General features: G+C 30.4%; 7 protein-coding genes and 2 pseudogenes across 9 annotated transcripts, besides 5 other annotated features; 3 read left to right on the top strand and 6 right to left on the bottom strand.

The window, feature by feature from the left end:
- Window positions 1-7,015: 7,015 nt before the first annotated feature.
- On the top strand, window positions 7,016-8,764 carry TVAGG3_0186590 (uncharacterized protein; the record flags this gene model as incomplete). The annotated part of the gene is made up of 1 exon (XM_051225806.1): window positions 7,575-7,946. The coding sequence occupies one exon, from the start codon at window positions 7,575-7,577 to the stop codon at window positions 7,944-7,946; it is 372 nt and encodes a 123-aa protein (XP_051110792.1).
- Window positions 8,765-9,929: 1,165 nt separating this feature from the next.
- TVAGG3_0186580 (uncharacterized protein) lies at window positions 9,930-10,160 on the bottom strand (the record flags this gene model as incomplete). Its single annotated transcript, XM_001314411.1, has 1 exon — window positions 9,930-10,160. The coding sequence occupies one exon, from the start codon at window positions 10,158-10,160 to the stop codon at window positions 9,930-9,932; it is 231 nt and encodes a 76-aa protein (XP_001314430.1).
- A 266-nt stretch (window positions 10,161-10,426) lies between these two features.
- TVAGG3_0186570 lies at window positions 10,427-10,923 on the bottom strand (annotated as a pseudogene). The gene has a single exon. A coding segment is annotated over exon 1 (497 nt).
- A 204-nt stretch (window positions 10,924-11,127) lies between these two features.
- On the bottom strand, window positions 11,128-11,422 carry TVAGG3_0186560 (annotated as a pseudogene). Its single transcript has one exon. A coding segment is annotated over exon 1 (295 nt).
- Window positions 11,423-11,441: 19 nt separating this feature from the next.
- Window positions 11,442-12,732: a mobile genetic element.
- TVAGG3_0186550 (uncharacterized protein) lies at window positions 11,690-12,328 on the bottom strand (the record flags this gene model as incomplete). Its single annotated transcript, XM_001314408.1, has 1 exon — window positions 11,690-12,328. The coding sequence occupies one exon, from the start codon at window positions 12,326-12,328 to the stop codon at window positions 11,690-11,692; it is 639 nt and encodes a 212-aa protein (XP_001314427.1).
- Window positions 12,503-12,732: a terminal%2Cinverted (terminal inverted repeat of Maverick transposon ID:TVAGG3_0186540).
- Window positions 12,733-12,757: 25 nt separating this feature from the next.
- Window positions 12,758-13,459, top strand: TVAGG3_0186530 (ubiquitin-like family; the record flags this gene model as incomplete). The annotated part of the gene is made up of 1 exon (XM_001314407.1): window positions 12,758-13,459. One exon carries the CDS (start codon window positions 12,758-12,760, stop codon window positions 13,457-13,459), a length of 702 nt encoding a protein of 233 aa, XP_001314426.1.
- A 170-nt stretch (window positions 13,460-13,629) lies between these two features.
- TVAGG3_0186520 (ubiquitin-like family) lies at window positions 13,630-14,364 on the bottom strand (the record flags this gene model as incomplete). Its single annotated transcript, XM_001314406.1, has 1 exon — window positions 13,630-14,364. The coding sequence occupies one exon, from the start codon at window positions 14,362-14,364 to the stop codon at window positions 13,630-13,632; it is 735 nt and encodes a 244-aa protein (XP_001314425.1).
- A 3,374-nt stretch (window positions 14,365-17,738) lies between these two features.
- TVAGG3_0186510 (uncharacterized protein) lies at window positions 17,739-18,128 on the top strand (the record flags this gene model as incomplete). Its single annotated transcript, XM_001314405.1, has 1 exon — window positions 17,739-18,128. One exon carries the CDS (start codon window positions 17,739-17,741, stop codon window positions 18,126-18,128), a length of 390 nt encoding a protein of 129 aa, XP_001314424.1.
- A 388-nt stretch (window positions 18,129-18,516) lies between these two features.
- Window positions 18,517-18,538: a terminal%2Cinverted (terminal inverted repeat of Kolobok-1_TV transposon ID:TVAGG3_0186490).
- Window positions 18,517-21,516: a mobile genetic element.
- On the bottom strand, window positions 18,903-20,195 carry TVAGG3_0186500 (uncharacterized protein; the record flags this gene model as incomplete). The annotated part of the gene is made up of 1 exon (XM_001314404.1): window positions 18,903-20,195. One exon carries the CDS (start codon window positions 20,193-20,195, stop codon window positions 18,903-18,905), a length of 1,293 nt encoding a protein of 430 aa, XP_001314423.1.
- Window positions 21,495-21,516: a terminal%2Cinverted (terminal inverted repeat of Kolobok-1_TV transposon ID:TVAGG3_0186490).
- Window positions 21,517-21,841: the final 325 nt, after the last annotated feature.

The following is a 21,841-nucleotide window of genomic DNA, read 5'->3' as shown; positions in this document are numbered from 1 at the left end:
TTCATGTGGCCACCTTTAATTTGCATAGTTATTACAGGTGCTGTTTGTGCATATAATGTATGCGGCATAGTTTGGTACTGTTTCGAATATTTCTGCGACATTTCCCTTGATGATTTAAAATTTTGGAAAGATAATGATACAGTTAATTATGTTCCCAAAAAGAAACACAAAAACAGAGATCCAATCGTTCGAACTGTTGTAAATTGGGGAAAGACCGGAGATCTTAGATATAAGGAAACAAGAACAGAGACTTTTACTTTTGAAGGTGAACAAGTTAACTGTCAAGTTGAAATTAAGCGCAAATTTTATGACTAACATATTTTTATCCACCAGGTGTATAAATTTTTCGATTTAATATGAGAATATTACCCTACTTTTCCAACATTTAGAAAACATGCATGACCCCCTACCCAGGGTCCAAAAATTGGTATTTTCTGCGCTCAGGCAACACGAGTTTTTGGGCCGCCAAATGAATAGCTCAAATAGTTTCCTCATATAGAGACATGCTTATGCTTAGAGTTTGAAGGGAAACTAAAGTGATTTTTTTCTGCATTTCGAAATCTAATGCAATCTTAAAATCATGATTAAACTGCGAATCTGGGCGCAATTTTTTAATATGTTAATATATGAAGGTACTCCTACTACTGCGAATGCTTCAAATGAAAATTCAAGGAATCAGATTAATTTGATCACATTAGTATAGTAGTGGTCAATCCAAAAACTCATATGTTGATATATAACCTATAGAGATGATAATTATCGATTCTTCATTGAAATGCATAAGATTTAATAATCTCATAAATATTCTTTTTAATTTTCAGTATTTCGTGTGCATTTAGATTGCATATACCTGTATATGATACTTCTAGAATGTTTTGGTTAGATATTAAGTTTTTTAGATTAATATTTTAACATTTTGATAAAACAAGCAATTGTTCCATTTTGGAATCGCGATTGAACTCTAGTTTGACTAATATGATGTTGTATGATCAAATGAATTCTAACTTCATGAGATAAAATTTGAAATTTGAAAATGCGATATCTGACTCAAATATTTATCTGAGCACATTTAACATTCAATTATAAACTAAAGTAATATACAGCAGATTCGATTTGGCTTATATTTTAAATATTCAACAAATAATCTTATAAAATTGTGCTATTCACGTTTCTCAAAGATGAATTAAGCATCTACAACTTGTGCATTGATGGAATTAGATATGGATTCTAATGTTAATCGATATTTTGTAAATTGATATATATTTTATCATGGTTTGACATTTGATCGTGTTGAAACCGGAATTGCAATATGCATCATCTATATATATAATTGTCAAAATATGAGCTATAGATTTTTAAATTATGCTCCTGATTATGAGTGACTTATATGATTATATTGAATTGAGTAGTAAGAATCATAAATATTAGAATATTACGATAATGTATTATAACCTTATAGAAGCTTAAGGCTAAAAATGATGATGAAAATGTAGCTCAAATTTAAGTCTAAAAATTTGAAAAAATTAAGTGCTTATGATAGTATGACGATATTGGTGTTTGAATGTAAGAAATTAGAGATGTATTAGAAGCATTATGAGAAAATAATAAGATATAAAAACAAATTTTATGAAATAATTTAAGTTATAAGAGGTGTTAACATTGGTAATGTGTGTATAAGATAGTAGAATTGTATGGATCTTTGATTAGTATTTTATAACAATTTATTAATGTAGATGTGATTAGAATGTTGGATTTCAAAGGAGAAAGCGGATTGTTCACTCTTGTTGGTCTGCATGTGTCATTCCGGGAGACATTGCCTGTGCATGTCTCCCAGAATGGCATACTGTTATTGCATCAGAATACGATGCAACTTTGACCGACAAGAGTGCATTGTGCACTCTTGTTGGTCTGCATGTGTCATTCCGGGAGACATTGCCTGTGCATGTCTCCCAGAATGAGACAATTTATTGCAATCAGAATACGATTGCAAAACTTTGACCGACAAGAGTGTATTGTGCACTCTTGTTGGTCAAAGTTCCGCATTCAAGTTATGAATGCGGAACAGTATGCCATTCTGGGAGACATGCACAGGCAATGTCTCCCGGAATGACACATGCAGACCAACAAAAACCAAAATTACTAGAATTTACAAAAACCGTTTGACACGTAAAATACATTTGACATTTACAAAAAATAAAAAAAAATAATTTTTTAAAAAATAAAAAAGGTAGTCTCACGAGAAAACTGACGGTAAAAATTCGATGAAACCAGGTGCATTGTATAGTACACATATGTGGTAAATAAATGTCGATTAGCTTTGTAAAAAATATCCCACAGTTTTTGAGATCTTGAAAACGGCCATTCAAAAAGTCGAAAATTTTTCCGAGATGTTAATGGGCAAGACAGTTTTTCGACAAATAAATCGTAAACATGGGAATTAAAATAAGGCGTTATATTACATATATGGTAAAGGATATGGATGTGAAGAGCGTTAGTAGAATGGAAAGACTTTGAAATTTTAAAAAATTTATCTGGACTAAAAAATTATTTGATTATAAAAAACATATTATATATCAATTGCTATATAGAACTATCTTAACAGATTTTGGAAAAGCCGCAAATCCCCAAGTTGGAGAATTCATTAAATACTAATTATTCAGCTTTTTATGGGAAAGGAAGGTAGTGTAGTGGTTGGGAACACTATGCTCTTTTTGAATCTAAAAGGCAACTGTTCAAATCATAACATCTTTGTTTTTTTTTCTTATTCTGCCATTATTGTTTTTCCTTGTTATGATTCAAATTAAAAATATTTTAGTAAAGGTATTTTGGACATCATTTTTTCACATTGTCTCAATGCAAATGTTTGAAAATTTTGTAGGCAATATGACAACTCTTTCAACATTTGTTCTCTTTTATTAACTCAAACAGATTTAGGATCTAATTTCATGCCTTCGAAGACATTTAAACCATCTTCAACATAATTTATTGACAAATTGATAACAATTACTCATGAATGTCGTAGATTTAATATCCTGTCACTCAGCAACAAATTCGGGTTCAATAACAAAGCTCAGTAAAAACTTTACAGAAATTCTCCAATTTATTTTAGTGTCTTTTTGCGTCATTACGGCTGCATTTTCTTCTGCATCTGAACGCTGTGTTTGGAAGAAGACGAAATACAGAAACTTTCAACACAAGTAATCAGATTTTCTTGTCTTTCATGTTAAAATGCTTCATCTCGCTAGGTATACGTCATTTATTGGATGGATTGTTAGCTTTGTGTCCAAATAGCAAAAAAAAGTATTAATTTAAATTTCGCATTTTGCATAAGTATACGCTTTAATTTATATCAAAACAGATTTAGATAGCTTAAAACAATATAGTTTACTCATAAATACATCTTGATAATTCACTTCTTCAATTTTCATAATCTTATATCCTGACCTATATCCTCTTATAAACCATATTTCTACTGAGATCTTCTTAAAGCATCTTTTTATCCCTATCTACGCCTCGAAACCAATTTAAGTTCCTTAATTTTTTTGAAAAAAAAATTAAAACTCCCTTATCAAACATCATGCTCATTTTTACGAATTTCATTTTTCCTTTAAGTTTAAAATATACGCTTTTTAGCATGTTTATAATACATTTTCAATTTACATTTACATTTTTATTTTTGAATTGTTTGTTTATATTTCCGTTTGAACAATAATATTTATTGAAAATTGTGAGAGAAACGGATATAATAAAAAAACACCATACAACAAAATTCACTTTTTTTCATACTTACGCGGATCACTCCTTTTCGGCCCAATATGCCGGAAATGATAAAACTCTCAGATCTAGTTGCTAAGATCCAAACTCTCGACTCTCAAATCTACTTCCTCAGATCTTGTTGCTAACATCCAAACTCTCGACTCTCAAATCTACTTCCTCAGATCTTGTTGCTAAGATCCAAACTCTCGACTCTCAAATCTACTTCCTCAGATCTTGTTGCTAAGATCGATCTATTATACTCAATTTTACTTAAGCAATATAGATCACCTTTATTATGATTCTCTTTATCTGTACTTGTTTAAAATTAAATTACATCATAAAGATCTAATTACAAATTATTTAGAATTTTGAAATAAAACCAGTATTTTATCAAATGCTTTGAGATTAATGCATTCAAACTTAAAAAAAAAGATATATTCAGATCAATTTCAATATTATTGATTTTTTACTGTAAAAACTATGTCTACATAGATCTCAAACAATTTTATTAGATACTCTTTTCCCAATTTTTTTTCAAAATCTCTTTTTACATATCAAAAATTGTATTTTTCAATTTCATTTTTATTTTTTCCATATTTTTTTGGAATTTGGATATGCGTCCAAAGTAGTTATGTCATTAGAAAAATATTAGATATCTGAAGAGAAAATGATAACTTAGAGAGTTTTAAAGATTTATTTTCGAATACAAATATAGACCTCAGAGGAATACATTCTAAATAAATTTGTATCTGAGGGTGAATAAATAAGAACAAAATTTAAAGGGTTAGCATAAATAATGTAGAAATTAAGATTGGAATTTAAATTTAATACAAAATTAAAGGGAATGAATTTGCGATTAGTAGGGTATGGCAAAGGGATTGGGAAACATTGGTTACACATGAAAATTATCAGATGTAAGAATTTGGTGCAGATATTTTAAAAATGAGATCTGAGTGCTTAAACATTAAAAGTAGATCTTATCAAAAAGATCTGAGGAAGTAGATCTTAGCAACAAGATCTGAGGAAGTAGATTTGAGAGTCGAGAGTTTGGATGTTAGCAACAAGATCTGAGGAAGTAGATTTGAGAGTCGAGAGTTTGGATCTTAGCAACTAGATCTGAGAGTTTTATCATTTCCGGCATATTGGGCCGAAAAGGAGTGATCCGCGTAAGTATGAAAAAAAGTGAATTTTGTTGTATGGTGTTTTTTTATTATATCCGTTTCTCTCACAATTTTCAATAAATATTATTGTTCAAACGGAAATATAAACAAACAATTCAAAAATAAAAATGTAAATGTAAATTGAAAATGTATTATAAACATGCTAAAAAGCGTATATTTTAAACTTAAAGGAAAAATGAAATTCGTAAAAATGAGCATGATGTTTGATAAGGGAGTTTTAATTTTTTTTTCAAAAAAATTAAGGAACTTAAATTGGTTTCGAGGCGTAGATAGGGATAAAAAGATGCTTTAAGAAGATCTCAGTAGAAATATGTTTATAAGAGGATATAGGTCAGGATATAAGATTATGAAAATTGAAGAAGTGAATTATCAAGATGTATTTATGAGTAAACTATATTGTTTTAAGCTATCTAAATCTGTTTTGATATAAAACGAAAAAGAAATGCTTTAAGTGTTCGGCCACCTAATCATTTTCCCACAAATCATTATGAACAGTGAGAAGATAGAAATTAATTTATCATGTGTAGATATTGCCACATTTAAGAAGCTTGAAAGCTTATTAAAGAAAAACTTCCTGGTGTTATTTATAATAATATCGCAGATTATCAAAACAAGTCCCAATCAATCAAAACTATTACAAGAGAATACTATTAAATCAATGATTGCAGCTTCCAAAAACCGTGCTCTAAGCTATCAAAGATCTCTGCAAATGAAAAAAATCATGAACAAAGAAAAATACAAGATGGAACTGCAGACGAATTAGAACAAGAAGCAGAAAAGGCAGATCTTGAAACTCTCAATGACAATGAAGATGATTCTGATGATCAAGATGAAGATGAAACAAATGGTGATGAATCCTTGAGTTTAAGCGAAATATTATTAGATGATTATACCCCATTATTTAAGTACCCTCCGTTTGCAGATAAATTAACGTGTGTTATCATTAATAACATGTTATATAATTTAAATTTTCCAAACTCAAAGAGCCGACGATACTATGCGGAGACACTTCAATTTGCCTTTATGTTGTATTGCAAACAACCCTCAGAATATTTGTTGGCAAGACAGAAACTTATGTTGCCATCAAAAGCAACTCTATTTCGAGTCTTTGGTAAAGATATTGCAGCATGGAAGGAACTTTTGCTTTCAAAATCATCTTCACTCCCAGTATTCCTCAGATTCAGGGAATTATATCCATATACAGATGAGGAATTACGTGAACAATGCCATTTTTGCATTGGAATAGATGCAATCACAGGCAAATTATGGAAGAAGTCCGGCCATGACGATCAAATCGAGGACTTATTTGCATTATATTTGATGCCATTAGATTGCAAAGGTCCATCAATATGTTTGCATATAATACAACATACAAATGGTCTTGCATCTGGAATTATGAGTGAAATCTTGGATTACATTGCTACAGTTCAGAAAACACTGAATGTTCCAGTTTTTACAACTGATGGTGACAAATCTTACGATTTTGTTTATCAGATATTCTTTCACCATTGGTACAGCCTAGTTACTGGCTTTGATGGATTAGTAGAAGTCCTTAAAAGTGCAAAATTCCAAGATCTTAAGATTATCTTCATCGCGGACGTCGTTCATATAGGCAAAAACCTCAGAACGTTATTAATTTTCCCCAATAAGTTAATCTTTTTGCAACCTTATGATCCAACGCTGCACGTCGATATTACAAAAATTAGATTATTTTCCAAACTTGGAGATGCAATTAACAACTGTGATCAGTCTACCACACTCAATGACAAATATCCTGTAACAATCTTTAACGTTCAAACCGTCAAGGATATGCTAGATAATAATTGCTACACTGAAGCAACTTGGCTCCTTCCACTTGCACTTTGGTTTGAGGGAGTCCGAAATACCATATTACCAGTTGAAGCAAGATTGTCAATGTTCAAACTTGCTTTTTTCATCTTGCATTTCTTTCTCAGATTGCAAGATGTGGTCGGAGTCACTGATAGACTTCCTAATATAGAGACACCAGATCATCGTCTCAAATTCAAAGGTTATCTTTTTGCCAGAAGAATGCATCTTCTGAAAATGGCGACATCTCTTCTCACTCTTTATGGATTTTTAGAGGAATTCCCGAATATAAATTTTCAACATCTCACAACCCTTCCGGTTGAACATTTATTTGCCTTATTCCGAAAATTTGCGCATTCAAAAAAAGAAGTTAAAGATTTGATGAGTGCGGGAGCGCATTTGGTAATGAACCAAACCTACCGTGAACAAAATTTTGATCGTCTTGTGTCAGAATGCAGACTTGATAATTCAGGAGCAAATATGGCAAATGTCGAGGAGATGCCAGAAGATATTAAGTCCCAATATATATTCACAGATGAAGATATTGCCAGTATTACGACCGATCTTATGTATTTAGTTGGTTGGCACGAAGATCAGGTATTTTCAGTTTGGGGAAGATTAATAAAATACAATCACACACAACCATTAAGTGTTTTTGAACCTTACAGCAAAGATTTTCCGCGTAATGGAGTGGAAATTTTAAGACAAAAACTGGATCAAATTATTGAAATAAAAGCTCCAGTTCCTTTTTCAGAAAATAGGGGCTATTGCCCATCTCAAGCATACGAAACACAGTTACAAAAAGTGCCGATGGCCAAAACACCTCTTTATGAGAATTTCAATGACATACTACAATTCGCAAACTCAAATTCCTCTTCTTCTACAGAAAACTCTACAACTACAGATTCTACATCTCAAGGAATTCAATCTCAAAATTCAAATTTTCCAAATGAAAATTTGGAAAATTCCCAAAATGCAGAATCAACTGATGATTTTCAATCATTAATAACGCCAATACAAGAAGATCATTTTCCTTCTGCCAACGAACTAAAACAAGGGTTTGATATTGCCCATGATGTTTTAATTAGTCCGCCACCTGAGAATCAACATCCAGAAATTGATGAAGAAGAGACACAAAAAGCAATTTATCTATTACAAAACTTAGACTTTCCTAAGAAATAAAATTATTTAATTTATTCTTGTTTGTTTTTTAATTAAACATGTATATTTATTAACATTTCCTTTTTTAATACCTTTCCAACTTCTATTAGTAACAAACACATAACTAATTTGAAGATTTAGCGTTATGAAGAAGTATCCAAGTAATAACGTCAATAATGCATTTGCGATAGGATATAATTGCACCAAAGGTTAAAACTTGTATAAAGAATGAAAAATGAAATTTAATAATTTTTTTTCGAAAAAAATCCATGCTTGGCTAGATTTTCATAGTTATTGAATATGCATTACTGACATCTTGTAAAAGATGCCGATCAAGGCTTTCAAGATTGCTAAATTTCTCGATTAAAATTTACATTTTTTTTTATTTGTGTTTAATTACATTTTACAGTTTGCAGACTTACATAAAATCCGCAACATAGTGGTTATTTAATATTTGCCCCACAGTATTGTAGTTTGAAATTTACGATAAGATTATAATTGATAAAGTAAGGTTTTGTCATTAATGCATCTTATAAACTTTCATTGATAAATATGGATAGATAAGTTCTGTGTTCAAAAGTAAGCATTTTTTTAAAACGCGCAATTATATCAAGAACGACTATCATAAATTCATGAGTATCGATGATTTTCGTTTAGGATGGACTTAATCGGCTTGATTGATATACATATTTTAAAATGGCATAGCTTTGTGCATGTTATGTCAAGCATTGTGCCAAACCAATTTAAAATGAAACAAATTATTTTAAAGAAACTATATATGAACTATTCGAACACTTTATATTAATGTAGGGAGCTATAAATTTAAATATTCTAAAAATTTATTTATTTGTTAAGAGTTCGGAACAAATTTATTATTGAATATATAGGAAATCAAATAATTATGCATAATCGCATAAAAAAATGCTGAAACAATGAAAAGAAAAAAATAGTTGCCCAATAGAAAAAGTCGAACCCATACCCCTACCCATTGAGTTATCCTCACTTTCAAGTTTCGATCGAAAAAAAGGTATTTTATATCGTAACTCGCACCGTTTAGTCGTATTTCGAAGTTCTATATAGTATTAAAGATTAAGTTACATTATGTACAAAATAACTTTTTATTGTTATTTGATTTTGATAGCATTATTAGCTGAATATGAAAAATCTCGTAGAAATAATCATTTCATTCAGACATAAGTATTGGATTGTTTCCCAACAAGCATAATAACACACGTTTCATATTATAATTTATTTCATTTCTGTACAAAATTTAGATAACGATATCAAATAAAAAAAACTGTGGCATTTTTTTACTTCAAACTATCATGAAGTGTAACCAAATTGGGTGAGTATTCTTGCTATCAGTATGACATGAAAAAGTGAACGACAAAAATTGAAGATATTGTAGTTAACTCGGATTTTTTTAATTGCAAACACATCTATAATTTGTTTAAATATCATTTATTATATCAAAATCGAAAAATTCGTTTTTGGAAATCTTTGAATTTATGAGAAGTTCTACAAAGACACTTACAAATATAGCGTTTGCAATAAAAAGGCTCTTTAATCTTCTTCATCCTTGCTCAGAAACTTCTACTGGTTACCTTACGGGTAACCTGCAAAGCTGCTTCCAAGGCATCGGGAAAATAACGTATTTTCGTGAGACTACCTTTCATAAACTACAAAAAATAATTTTAGAGTATATCTAACCTCATTTCTAACCTCATGAATTTTTTCATAAATGCTAAAATTAATTTTAGGGTATATCTAACCCGAAATCTAACCTCATTTCTAACCTAGCCGCTTTGCGGCTCTGACTCGTAGGGTTTCATGAATATTCAACAGTAAATATGCTGACATGAATCAGGAATGTCATCATCAGTGTCATCCACATACGTTATATATTCATACCATAAACGAGCTTCACGGGAGATGAGAAGTAATGAAACAATAATTAATAATTTATTAGTAAAATTCATTTTATATAAAAATAAAATTTTATATCTAATCTGATTTATCCATTTCTTCTAATTTCTTCTTCAGTTCTGCTATATTATCTTCATATAATTTAATCTTTCTTAATATTCCATCTTTATTTAATGGCTGCTTAATTTTTCTAAATTGAACTCTACCATCTTTCATTTGATGAACATAAAAACCTTCTGGAATAGTTCCTGATTTAATGTATTCAACTAAAAATTTTTGTTTTGTTGCTTCAGTAATTTTAGTACTCATTTTATTAAAAGTAAAAAATAAAAAATATTTTTAAAATTAACTTTATTTTTTATCGTCGTCTTTTCCTTAATTCCTGTGGATCAACTAGGTCGGTTGAAGGTCTATTACTTTCTTTATAGTGCTTATAAAGTTTATAAACCGCCATATGATAAGGATAATTAAACCATAAATACACTTTACCTAAAGTTTTCAATCGATTATATAAATCATTATTGTTAGGCGTTTCAGGTGGTGCAGGGTATTCGAGAACATCTCTAACCATTTAATTACTTTAAAACTCTTGGTTTCTTTTTAGTTTTTAACAGTTTCTTTGCTTTTGCAATTTTTGCGAGAATATATCTTCGACCGTAATGGAACCAATTAGAACCTCCTGTTTTAGGGTCAAAAGGTCTTCCATAACCGCCAGGGTCATATGGTGCGACTGCAGTTACTGGTGCTGGTGCTGGTGATGGCGCAGGTGCTGAATTAATCGGCGGTTGTTTCTCCTTTTCTTTAAGTGAATTTAATTTAAACTCTTCACCATTCAACTGACCTTTAAAATCTTTTAACTGCTTAGATATTTCATTATCTTCACCTAAAAGGTTTGCGACTGGTCAGCGACCCAGTTACCCAATTTCTTTAACTTTTCAGATTTTAATTTTCTGGCAGCAGCTCCCACAAGCATTCCAGCATTATTTTTTAAAGCTTTTGATACAGCTCCACCAGTTAAACCGTCAATAGCTTTATAACCTCCATCCAAAGCTGATAGTGTTGAAAATACCATTTAATGCTTATTAAAATCATTTCTCATAATGATTAACTCATAAAATTTTTCATCGGAGCTAAACGTTAATGAAACCCTGACTTTTTCACCACTGAACCTCTTTATTAGTTCATTAATTCTATCAATTATATTAGCACACTCACTTACATCATCAATGATAGTAATATCATCACAAATTATTTTTACATTTAACGACGTCATTTATTACAAATTAATTTCTTCTATTCTTTAAAATTAACTGACCTACTGTGGAGTGGTTCCGGTTCCTTTCCTGTGTCGGGCTTGTTTGAATCGGTGTAGATTTTTTCAGACCTGTTGGAATAAGATCAGCCCCGGCAGTTGAATTAATCGGTGTTCTATATAAATTTCTATATAAATATGGTCCCGCTACAGCACCAGCAGCTAATAAAAGACCTACAGGAATTACAATTCTATTATAGTTCCGCGGTTTAGGATCTTCATCAAAACTAGCCCATGCGCTTTCAGTCGTTGAACTCATTTATATATATTAAATTTTAATAAGCGATTAATATGAGTTCGATAATAATACTATCTTTTCTGTCATCAGGAAGGACAATATCTTTTAGGCTCGATGGTTCAACTAATTTTATATTAAATTTATTAACATAATTAGTTATTGAATAATGCTTCGGCGGAGAATATAAACAGTTTGATAAACATAAAATAGAATCTTCAGCGAATTCACTTATACTTGATTTAATGATTGCCGCTTCTCTGGACCAAACACCATTAAATGAAATTGATGTTAATAAATAATCATCATTTTAATGGAAATTGATTTTGGTAGGTACTCCAGGAGGTCATTTAATGTTATCTGTTCTGCTCCGAACTGAGCAAATCGATAAAAGCATTCATCATTATTAATTCCTGTAATCTCTTGAAAATTTTTATTCGTGTATATATTTTTAATCTCATCACCGACAGCACCATCTTTTAAATCAAATATGAAACCAGCTTTTGAATTTGAATTAACACGAAATTCTATTGAATTAGTTTCAAAACTATAAAACATATCAACTTCATTAGGTTGAGGATATCCGGCACCTTTTAACTGTTCAATAAGAACCGATATAATCTTTTTATTAAATGCTGTCATATCATCTCCTGTGTCTAAATCGATATAAAGCTGTAAATCATATTGATGATTATCTCTTATTATTCCAAAGTTATATAATTCAATGGTTCGTCCTGCAGGAATGGTTTTTATCTGTCTTATTTCAATTGCTTTTTCGCCAGTGTTATAATCAACCCAGTGTTTAGGGTATTCATAAATGTATTCACCATTGATTATTTTAAACGGTTGTGAAAATATGTGCTCATAATAGATTTTAATACTTTTATCATTAAGACTGGGAACGGTATTAACAAAATTTCTGACTTGCATTTTTAATTATAATAAAATGAAACATTTATTTGAAGAAGTAGATGAAAAAATGAATGAAAAATCCGATAAACTCAATAGTTCATTAATTCTTCCCTTCAGTAAGGATTATCAGTTCTGTTCAAACGGTGTGTATTTCTATTGCGGAAAAATGGGTTCGGGAAAGACTTTTAATTTAGTTAGTATACAAGTCTTGGGTATGGTGGCACTGCGCGCCCCCTTACCCATTATATGTGAATTTGACACTTTACAAAACCGCCAACGTATATTTTACAACACAAACACTAACTTAACCTTAAATATTTACAAAGCCGCCAACCACTTCACTTTACTAACGAACTCACTAATGTAAAAAATAAACGTTCTCACTATCGTTCTCACTAACGACTTCACTAACGTTCTCATAATTGTCAAAATCAATTTTCATATAAAATGGAAGGACTTATTGTACGCGTTATGAAATCCAGTGACTTCTACGTCCCATTCGATGGTCTTACAACAGTTCAGGATGTTAAGGATGAAATGGAGACTCAAATAGAAGTTTCTACCCTTAGAATGAAATTGATTTTCAACGGAAAAATCCTTTCGGATGAAGAAAACCTCAAAGCACTTGGCTTCAAAAACGGTTCAATTATTCATTTGTACATTCCAAATTATGATAACATCTTCTTGCAAGATACAAAAAGAGAATTTAACGAGATCCTCTCTCTTTTTGAGAACATAAATTGCATTCCAGATGCTATGTTTAACGATGCAATTAATGAGATCAAAACACTCATACAATCCCCAAAGATCCGTGCTCTTGTCAAGATTATACCCGATCTAGAACAATTCTTCAATGCAATTCTACAATGCATTAATCAAATTGAAGCACCATATGATGATGCTCTTATCAATGAAGTTTCAATAATCGAAGACAGATACCTCAATATCGATGAATGGATTTATGAAGATAAATCTGAAACACTCACTACGTTATGCCTACCTGCTAATTATTTAGACGAAGGCTTGGAAATTAAGGATAATGATAACTCAATTGTCGAAGATGATATTCCACTCAACATAAATTACGCCAAATCCATCTCAACCGAGCCCCTTCCATTTGTATTTGATAGCACAGCGTTTTATATGTGATGCGGTTGAAATTTTCTTTTATCATTGTTTTGTTTTTATTGTTTGTATGATATTAATAAAATATTTGTATACCATTTTATCTAATATAGCCATGTTTTTGGATAGGAGAAAAATAAACACATTGATATAAAAAACTACAAACAAATTTAACTAAATAAAACAACTAAAAGTTATAAATCGTATGGTATTCTACCATAATCTGGATCATAGAATGGAAGAGGATTACTGTTGATGTTTGGAGTATAATCTAAATTTGTAGGTTCTTCATCGTCCGAAAAAGAGCTCTCCGAGCACTCCATTTTTTGAAGTGGCTCAATTACGCATTGGCATTTTGTCTCATAGAGTGATGTTTCGCTTGTCTCAACCTTTGGAAAAGAAAAGTTTTCTGTATCGAAAAATTGGGAGTTGAAAAAGGTGTTATCATTAGCCTTTGAAATAGCCTCAATCATTGACTCATCGCATGGGCACTCTACTTGTTGGATATACTCTGTAATGTCCTCTAATAATGTTGCAATTTCAGGAATAATTTTAACAAGCGACTTAAGGATGGGAGATTCAATATACTTCTTCACTGTATTAATAGCATCATAAAATGTCTCATCATGGATGATGTTAATGTTCATAAAAATAGAAATAACTTCATTAAGCATTCTTTTTGGAGACTGAAGGAAGATGTTATCGTAGTTTGGAACGTACAGATAAACAACGGATCCATTTTTTGCACCCATCTCTTGAAGATTAGCATGATCTGGAAGGATTTGGCCATTAAAAACAAGAGTCATTTGTTTTGTTGGTATTTCTAGCTGAAGGAACATTTCCTCTTTGACCTTGCCTGCTGTCATAGGTTCTTCAAATGGAACATAGAACTCAAGATTCGTATAGAACTTGACTATGTATGCTTGCATTAATGGCAATGAAAACAAATGTCTGAAAAGCAATTGAAAAAGTATTGAATATATAAACAAAGTACATTGTCAATATAATTGATGTATATTGAGAATGTAATTGTATGTGATCTAAAAAATTGATTTAACGATTTTGAGAGCTTAAAAAAATCCCTTGAAATTATTTTTGATTTTTGTTGAACGATAGAAGTTTAAAAATTAAATATTGCGTATAAATATGTTTACCACTCATACTTAAAAAACTTTGAGCATCGAAAATTTTGTAATCAAACGGTGTAAGTGAAATTTGAAAAGCAGCATTTTGTAATGCATTGTAATTTATATTTATTTTTTTATAATGGGTTGTATTGCATGTAAGCTTAATAATGTAATTACTCGATTTTAATTTGTGATTTGTTTACAGATTGAATGTTTATTTTTTGAGAAAACTGAAAATATAAAGGGATAATTTTATCGAAATATATACTATTATCACCTAAATGGATGACTACTTTGACAAAATATTGTGTTGTTTATTCAAATTATCAATAAATCTATATGGCCTATTAATGGAAATATAATATTTGCAGGTTATATATCGAATTATAAATAAAATTTTTTCAAATTCAATTGCCACTAAATTATTAATTGAATATGCTTTCAAAAGTAGAATGACTAAATTAGCATAAATATTCTTATAGGTAAATTCTAAATGTTCGATCAATATTATTAATTTAAAAAGCGGTTATATTTTGAAATTCACTTCTATTCCGCATATTGATTTTATTTTCCTGTCATTAATTCATTAGGTAATAATTGGCCATTTATTTCCTTCGATAAAAAAAATCAATATTTCACAAAAAGTACAATTATTTCAATTCAATAATTAACCTTCTAATGACAGGACTCTTAACAGTTCATTGGTTTTAGTTAAAAAGATCATCGCCTGGTTTTTCCTTCTATAATACATCTTTTTAGTTAAATTTCATCGAAATAAGAGGACGAAGTTACTGCATATTAGGTTTATTAATGGAAGCATTTCAAAAGCATAATAACTAAGATATCACTCATATTAAATAATGTGGTGTAATCCATTTCCATATCTTCATATTGTCACCTTTTAATTCAAGATAAATATTGGAAGCTTTTCCACATCTTCATAAGCGTAATCATAACTGAGAATTCTATTCTTATGTGTATTTCAATTTCTTAATTGGGAATAAGAGTTCATTACCAAAAAAATTCCAAATTTATTATCAAAAGTATGTAAATTATTCATTCCTTAATTAGCATGCATCATATCTATGTTGCATTAGGCTGAATTATGTAAATTATGGAATCTTAATATTCGAATTTGGTATTCCATCCCAATTTTGCAATTAAACAATATTATGATCTTACTCCATGATATGCTGGCATTTCTGAATATAAGTGAAAAATGCGAAAGCCCGATATTTCAACATAGAAATTTAAGGTTCCAGACATTTTCAAATAAAAAATCTGAAACCGTAATTAGAGAATATGCATTTTGGCAGCGAAAAAATAAACATTTCTAAATGATGAATATGTGTTATTTTTGAGTTCTTGAATTGGCCCGATTTGATTCAATTATTGACTTGTAGCTTTTTTATGTCCTTTTGGCTAACAATGAACGATATTCCGCGATGCAAATATACAATGTCTCAGCTATGTGATCATAAATCGTCAATTGTTTCTCTCGTTCTCGAAATAGTTTTTCTAATTCCATTCTTATATATTGCAGTAAAGCTTATAAGAGGATATAAACTACATATTAGAAGTAATATAATACCTGGAGTATCATATTGTTTAGCTTTTGTGATATTTAACGTATTAACTTACTTTTATTATTATGTATTTTACCCAAATCAGCATGATCGGATAATGGACACATTCTCAAGAACCACATCTATTATGAGTGATCTTTATCTTATGGCTTTGGTTCAATATTTTCAAGCTGTCAGCAAAATTTTAATTATTTCGAATGTATTAGGATCAAAAATTATTTATTACATTACTAAGTTTACAGTATGGTTCTTTTTTATTGGTTCCTTAATTAAGTTAGTCCTTATTTTCATAAATTTTCCATATGAAATCAATTTTCATTTGTTTTCAGATTATGGTTTCTACTACAATTATATTATTGTTCCTTCTGAATTTATAATAGATGGGTTATCGTTCGTTCTACTCTCAATAACTTTTATATTCTCAAATGTTCGGAGTTTTCTAGCTCCTGCATATAGAATGCCCGTAAAGGTGTGCATGTTTTTGATGCCACTTTTTATTACAATTGTAATTGTTTCTGTTGAAATATCAACTTCGAAATATTTTGAACAGATCAAGTATTCAAATCCTTCGAAATACATGTATTATTTTACATATTTATTGTTTACACATAGAATGATACTTGATCTTGTTTATCTTGCGATAATATACTTTATGTCTATCCAGCAACAAGATTATGGAGTTAGGGAATACTCACAGAGCGTTATTGAGCAATCATTTTCATCTATGCCCGAAATATAACCTTGTCTCGAGATAAGTGTTTTTTTGTTTTAATTATTTCATAATATAAATTTGTTATGTATTGAATATTATCATGTCATAAGGCATATTCTTCATAATCGCATGTATTGAAACTTCTGTATTTATTTTCATAGTTTAACAGACCAATAAACGCTAATTATTGTTTGAATAAATTGTAATAATACTACTCATTGCTAAATTAAGTGTAATTGCATGAAAGATGAATTATCAATAGTGCTATCGAGTATCAAAAAAAACAATAATTCTTTCCCTTCATGTTTTTTGGAATTCAAATCAACTTTTGAAGCCTCTTTGCTCACCTGCACGTAATCGTTTAAATTACTTCTGATTGAACAGGATATTTAGATTTTTGTGATAAAGAAGGAATATTTGAAGTCTTGATTGGTATAAATTGATCGGAAGATTATAAATATGGATTGAAAAAAGATGTTCTGCTTGTTTTAGATCAAAATGTGCTTGATATCTGAAATGAGAGATAATGAGAGAAATTAATACCAATTTATAAATTTTGACAGCGTTGTCTGGTGTGTTTGATAGTGTATATTAATGAATCGCTTCCATTGATTTAATTATTGATCGGAAAAAAATTGACCTTAAATAATTTTTGATCCAAAATAAGCATGGTTGATGATAATAAATGGATAATAAGATTATTGCTTTAGGTTTTGACGTCGTTACAATTCAAAAACTAATTGCAAATTTCAATGAAAAAACGACGTTGAAAAAATTGTTACATTGCTATAAATTATCACAAAAGTTCATACTTCAATTTTCATATCTTTAAGACATTTAACGAATTTCTGAACTTTATTAACTATCATAATTTCAAAATGACTGAGACTCCACCTCCACCACCGCCTCCTCAAGGTAACCCAGCTCCACCTGATGCCCCAGCACAGTATCCATATCAAGTACCACCTGCAAACGGTCAACCTGCTAATGCACCGCAAGCAAATTTCCAGCCTCCACCACCACCGCCTCAACAGGCTGGTCAATATGCACCACCACCACCAGGACAATACCCGCCACCTGGACAGTACCCACCTGGCCAATATCCACCACCTCCGCCTGGTCAATATCCTCCGGGTCAATATCCACCACCTCCACCTGGTCAATATCCGCCTGGCCAATACCCGCCTGGTCAATATCCACCACCTCAAGAACAAAAGAAAGATAAAAAGAAGAAGAAAGATAAGAAAGGGAGGCGGCCTCGGCTTTGATATTTGTGACTGCTTAGAATGTATTTGCTGGTGCTGCGGTTGTGATGATGATTAAGAAATTTTATATCTACATGCAATATCAAGTGTAAAATATATTGTAATTTAAAAATTACGGATGTAACTATTTATTTTTCCAAATTTTTCTTCAAAATCATCGAGATTCAAAAAAACTTTAGTGCAAATAAGTCATCAGTACGTTTCGTTTTTGGTGTGAATGCAAAATTTAAAAAATAAGCAAATTTTTATAATGCGCTCAATTATATTTTCTGTTTGGGAAGTATTTATTAAGCAAATACATATAAATTCAAGTTTCAGATGCGGTGTTATACTGACTACCCAAGCAAAGAAGAGTAATAAATTTTGGATTTTAAAAATAATAATAGATTAAGGGTATAGTAAACTCAAAATTCAAGAGTTTTGAGAGTGCCAATAAACTCTATAGGCCTATATATATCTATATTTTAAAGGAGAGGTTACGCCATAATATTTGATATTATAAATTATTAATTCAAAATAAAAGTAGAAAATGAAACTAATTTTATTCTAACCTATATAAATATATCAATAATCTAAAATGATTATAGTCTGAACTATATTTTACCAGATTATCAAATATAAGAGAAATGAAATAAGGCATAAAAATATCATAGCATAATTATTGGATAAATGCATTAATAAATTATTTATATCATAATGAGAAAAAATCAAAATAAGAAAATGAGCATAATAATAATTTAATTAAAAACAAAAACAATAAATAAAATGTAATTTTCGTTAATCAAAGTCATCAATGTCTTCGTCTTCTGATTCCCATTCGGACTTGAAAACTTGATAATCTCCTCCTGGTACACTCTGAATGGATTTTTTGTATTTGTTCTGTTTTTTAGAACCTTTTGTAACAGTTTTTTGTTTCAATATCATTTTGGAGTAACAATTCTCTTCAAATGATTTGACACAATCTTCTGGAAGTGGGGGAAGATGTAATGCTTTTTGTATATCTCCGAGAAAATGCTCTGGATCATTCCATTCTAAGATTGCAACGTTAACTCTAATGTTAATGTTCTTCCAGGCTCTTGATTTGTCCAAATAGCATGCAATTTTGGAGTTAAACGCTTCATTCATGCAGGTAGATCCAATGGAAGAAACTTTGGAAACTATGGGTGTCCATTTGTGAACCCAGTCATAGAGCATGAATTGAAGTTGGATCGAATTGACACCTTTTTGCCATTCAAAGCATTTGTAATTGTGCGGTTCGCAAAAAGAATGATTGCCTACGTAATGGTAGACACAATTCTCCCACATTTTCGTACGTTTGTCAATATTTTCTTCGGCAAAACATGACCAAAGCCACATACTTAGGCTTGCATTCAGACCCCAGAAAGGTCTCTCTATTTTTTCAATCTTCTGAGTCTTGTCGTTGAAAACTTCAACTGTCTTATGAGAAGCTGAGAACTTTGTAAAATCTTTTGAGATATTTTTTGATACATGACCTGGATCGAATCTTTCAAGATGAGAGACGCCAAATTCTTTAAAGACAGAGACACTTTTGTTATCTCGGTCTTTAATAATCTCTTTAACATCTTTCAAGATATTGTATTTCTTTAATTGCTTCAAGATGATTCGAGTTCCAGCACTTTCCATATTGTTGGAAGCTCCGGAATACTGAGCATGCTGTCTGTTTCCACCAATATGGTTGATGTTCACGCATGCAAGAACTCTTTTTGTGACAGCATCGAGCGCAGTTACTGTACAACTTGGCGAGTTTCGCCTGTGCGTCCATCTTGCATCAATGGATAAGTAACCACTGAAGGACTTTCTCGACAGCATTAGGGAAATACTTTTAAGTCTTCTAATCTTATCGTCACAAAATCTCTGTTGTCTCATGACACCACTCTTCACAGGGGGCTTAGTTCCACAAAGAGAAAGAAAGCGAGCACCTTTTGTATATGGCATTCCGGTCATTATGCAAGCACCAAGCATCTGTCGCGCTGAGAGTCGACGACGTTCGTGGAGTAAAATGTTATGCATTGCCTTTGTTTTCCGTTTTGGGTGAACAATATGGCCCATACAACAAAAAAAAATGAAATCCCGCCAAAAGTGAAAATTGAATAAAAAGTAATAATTAATAAATATATACTATATCATTAGATGAATATTTTGGAATAACATTTTAAAATCGAGGTTTTTCAATGGATAACGGTTCAATCAAAAATTTGACCCCATTTTAGAATCTACATTAAAAATGGAACATTTCTGTCGTTTCAAAATTCCAAAATAACGTTTCTATTCCTCTCAAAAGTAAAAATAAACTTTATTGGGGAAAAAATATTTTTATTTTCCAAAAAAAATGAAAACCTTAAATGCAAATCTAATTTTGATGCTTTTGTTTGTGATTTTTTGGATTTCGAAAAAAATTTGAAAATTCAGACAAGTTACCATTAACACTAATACGTTTCAGCGAGTCGGTCCCATCAGAGAAATTTTCATAAATCGGCGATATAATTTATTATTTCAGCAAAATATTCTCAGATCCAACTAGAATAAGGTCAAATTATACAAATTTAGCAAAGGCTAGTTATCCTACCTATTCAATTAACTTTAATTTTAAATAATTCAAGACAATTCTCAAAATTACCTTAATAATCGCGTTCTCTTCGCAAAATGACGATTCCTCATTCACTACCAGCATAACTGAGGGCTTGTGCTCACAGAATAATACAGATAATTTACTTATTAATGCAAAATTTAGTACCAAAAGGTAATCATAGAAGATACAAAAAAAGTTTCTTTATTTTGATTGCTGATTTTATTTCTTCTAAAATTTACCAAATCTAAAAAATCCAAAATTGAATGCTATTGAATTTCATGTTTATGTAACATATACTATTTATTATATAAGGAATAAAAATTTTATAGTTTTAATCAAAAATAAAGGTGTACTAAATGCATACAAAACAAGGTATTTTTTACTCATCCAAAATATGTTAACAGTGCTATTTATATAATCAATATCCGAATTTCGAAATCATTTTGATGAAATCTTTATTTTAAAATTGAGTTGACTGTTAAAATCACCCGAGAAGAGGGATTATCTCAATGAAAAGTACATAAAATAGCAAACGCACAAGATGGCACTATGCAGCTTTATATTGTTATACAGGATGAACATATAAAATGTTTGGAAAACACTTACTTCGTTCTACAAATGTGTATCTCTTCATATCAAAGATTCTTCTCAAATTATTGAGAGACTTCTCTCAAAAAAAGGGAAATTTGATAACTAAAAAAAATTATGGTATAACCTCTCGTTTTGCATAGAGATATATTTACATGGTCACAGAGCTTATTTTCATTGTCAAAACTTAAAAATTTTTAGTGGACTATACCCTTAAGAGAGATTCTAGAAATAATTTGGCATATAGAAAAATTGATGAAGCATAATACTAAGATTATATTTTGGAGTGAAAAAATATTTTGAAAATATATATGTAATTTAAGCTTTATTGCAATATAAAAACCTAGATGGACTTCATCATGCAACAATACAAATGTCATCGTCAGATAAAGAGATTTATTGTGGGAAGCAATTCGTTTTGAATATTTTTTTTATTATATATTAGTTATATTTCAAGTAACAGTATTTAAAATTAAAAAAAATTGTTGGAAATATTATTTTATATAAATTGAGAATTAAATTTAAATAGATTTTGGCG

The sequence above is a fragment of the Trichomonas vaginalis genome, chromosome IV, assembly GCF_026262505.1.
Source record: "Trichomonas vaginalis G3 chromosome IV, whole genome shotgun sequence".
Taxonomy (NCBI): domain Eukaryota; phylum Parabasalia; order Trichomonadida; family Trichomonadidae; genus Trichomonas; species Trichomonas vaginalis.
Note: the sequence above shows the minus strand (reverse complement) of the source record. Positions and strands in the feature narration are given on the sequence as shown.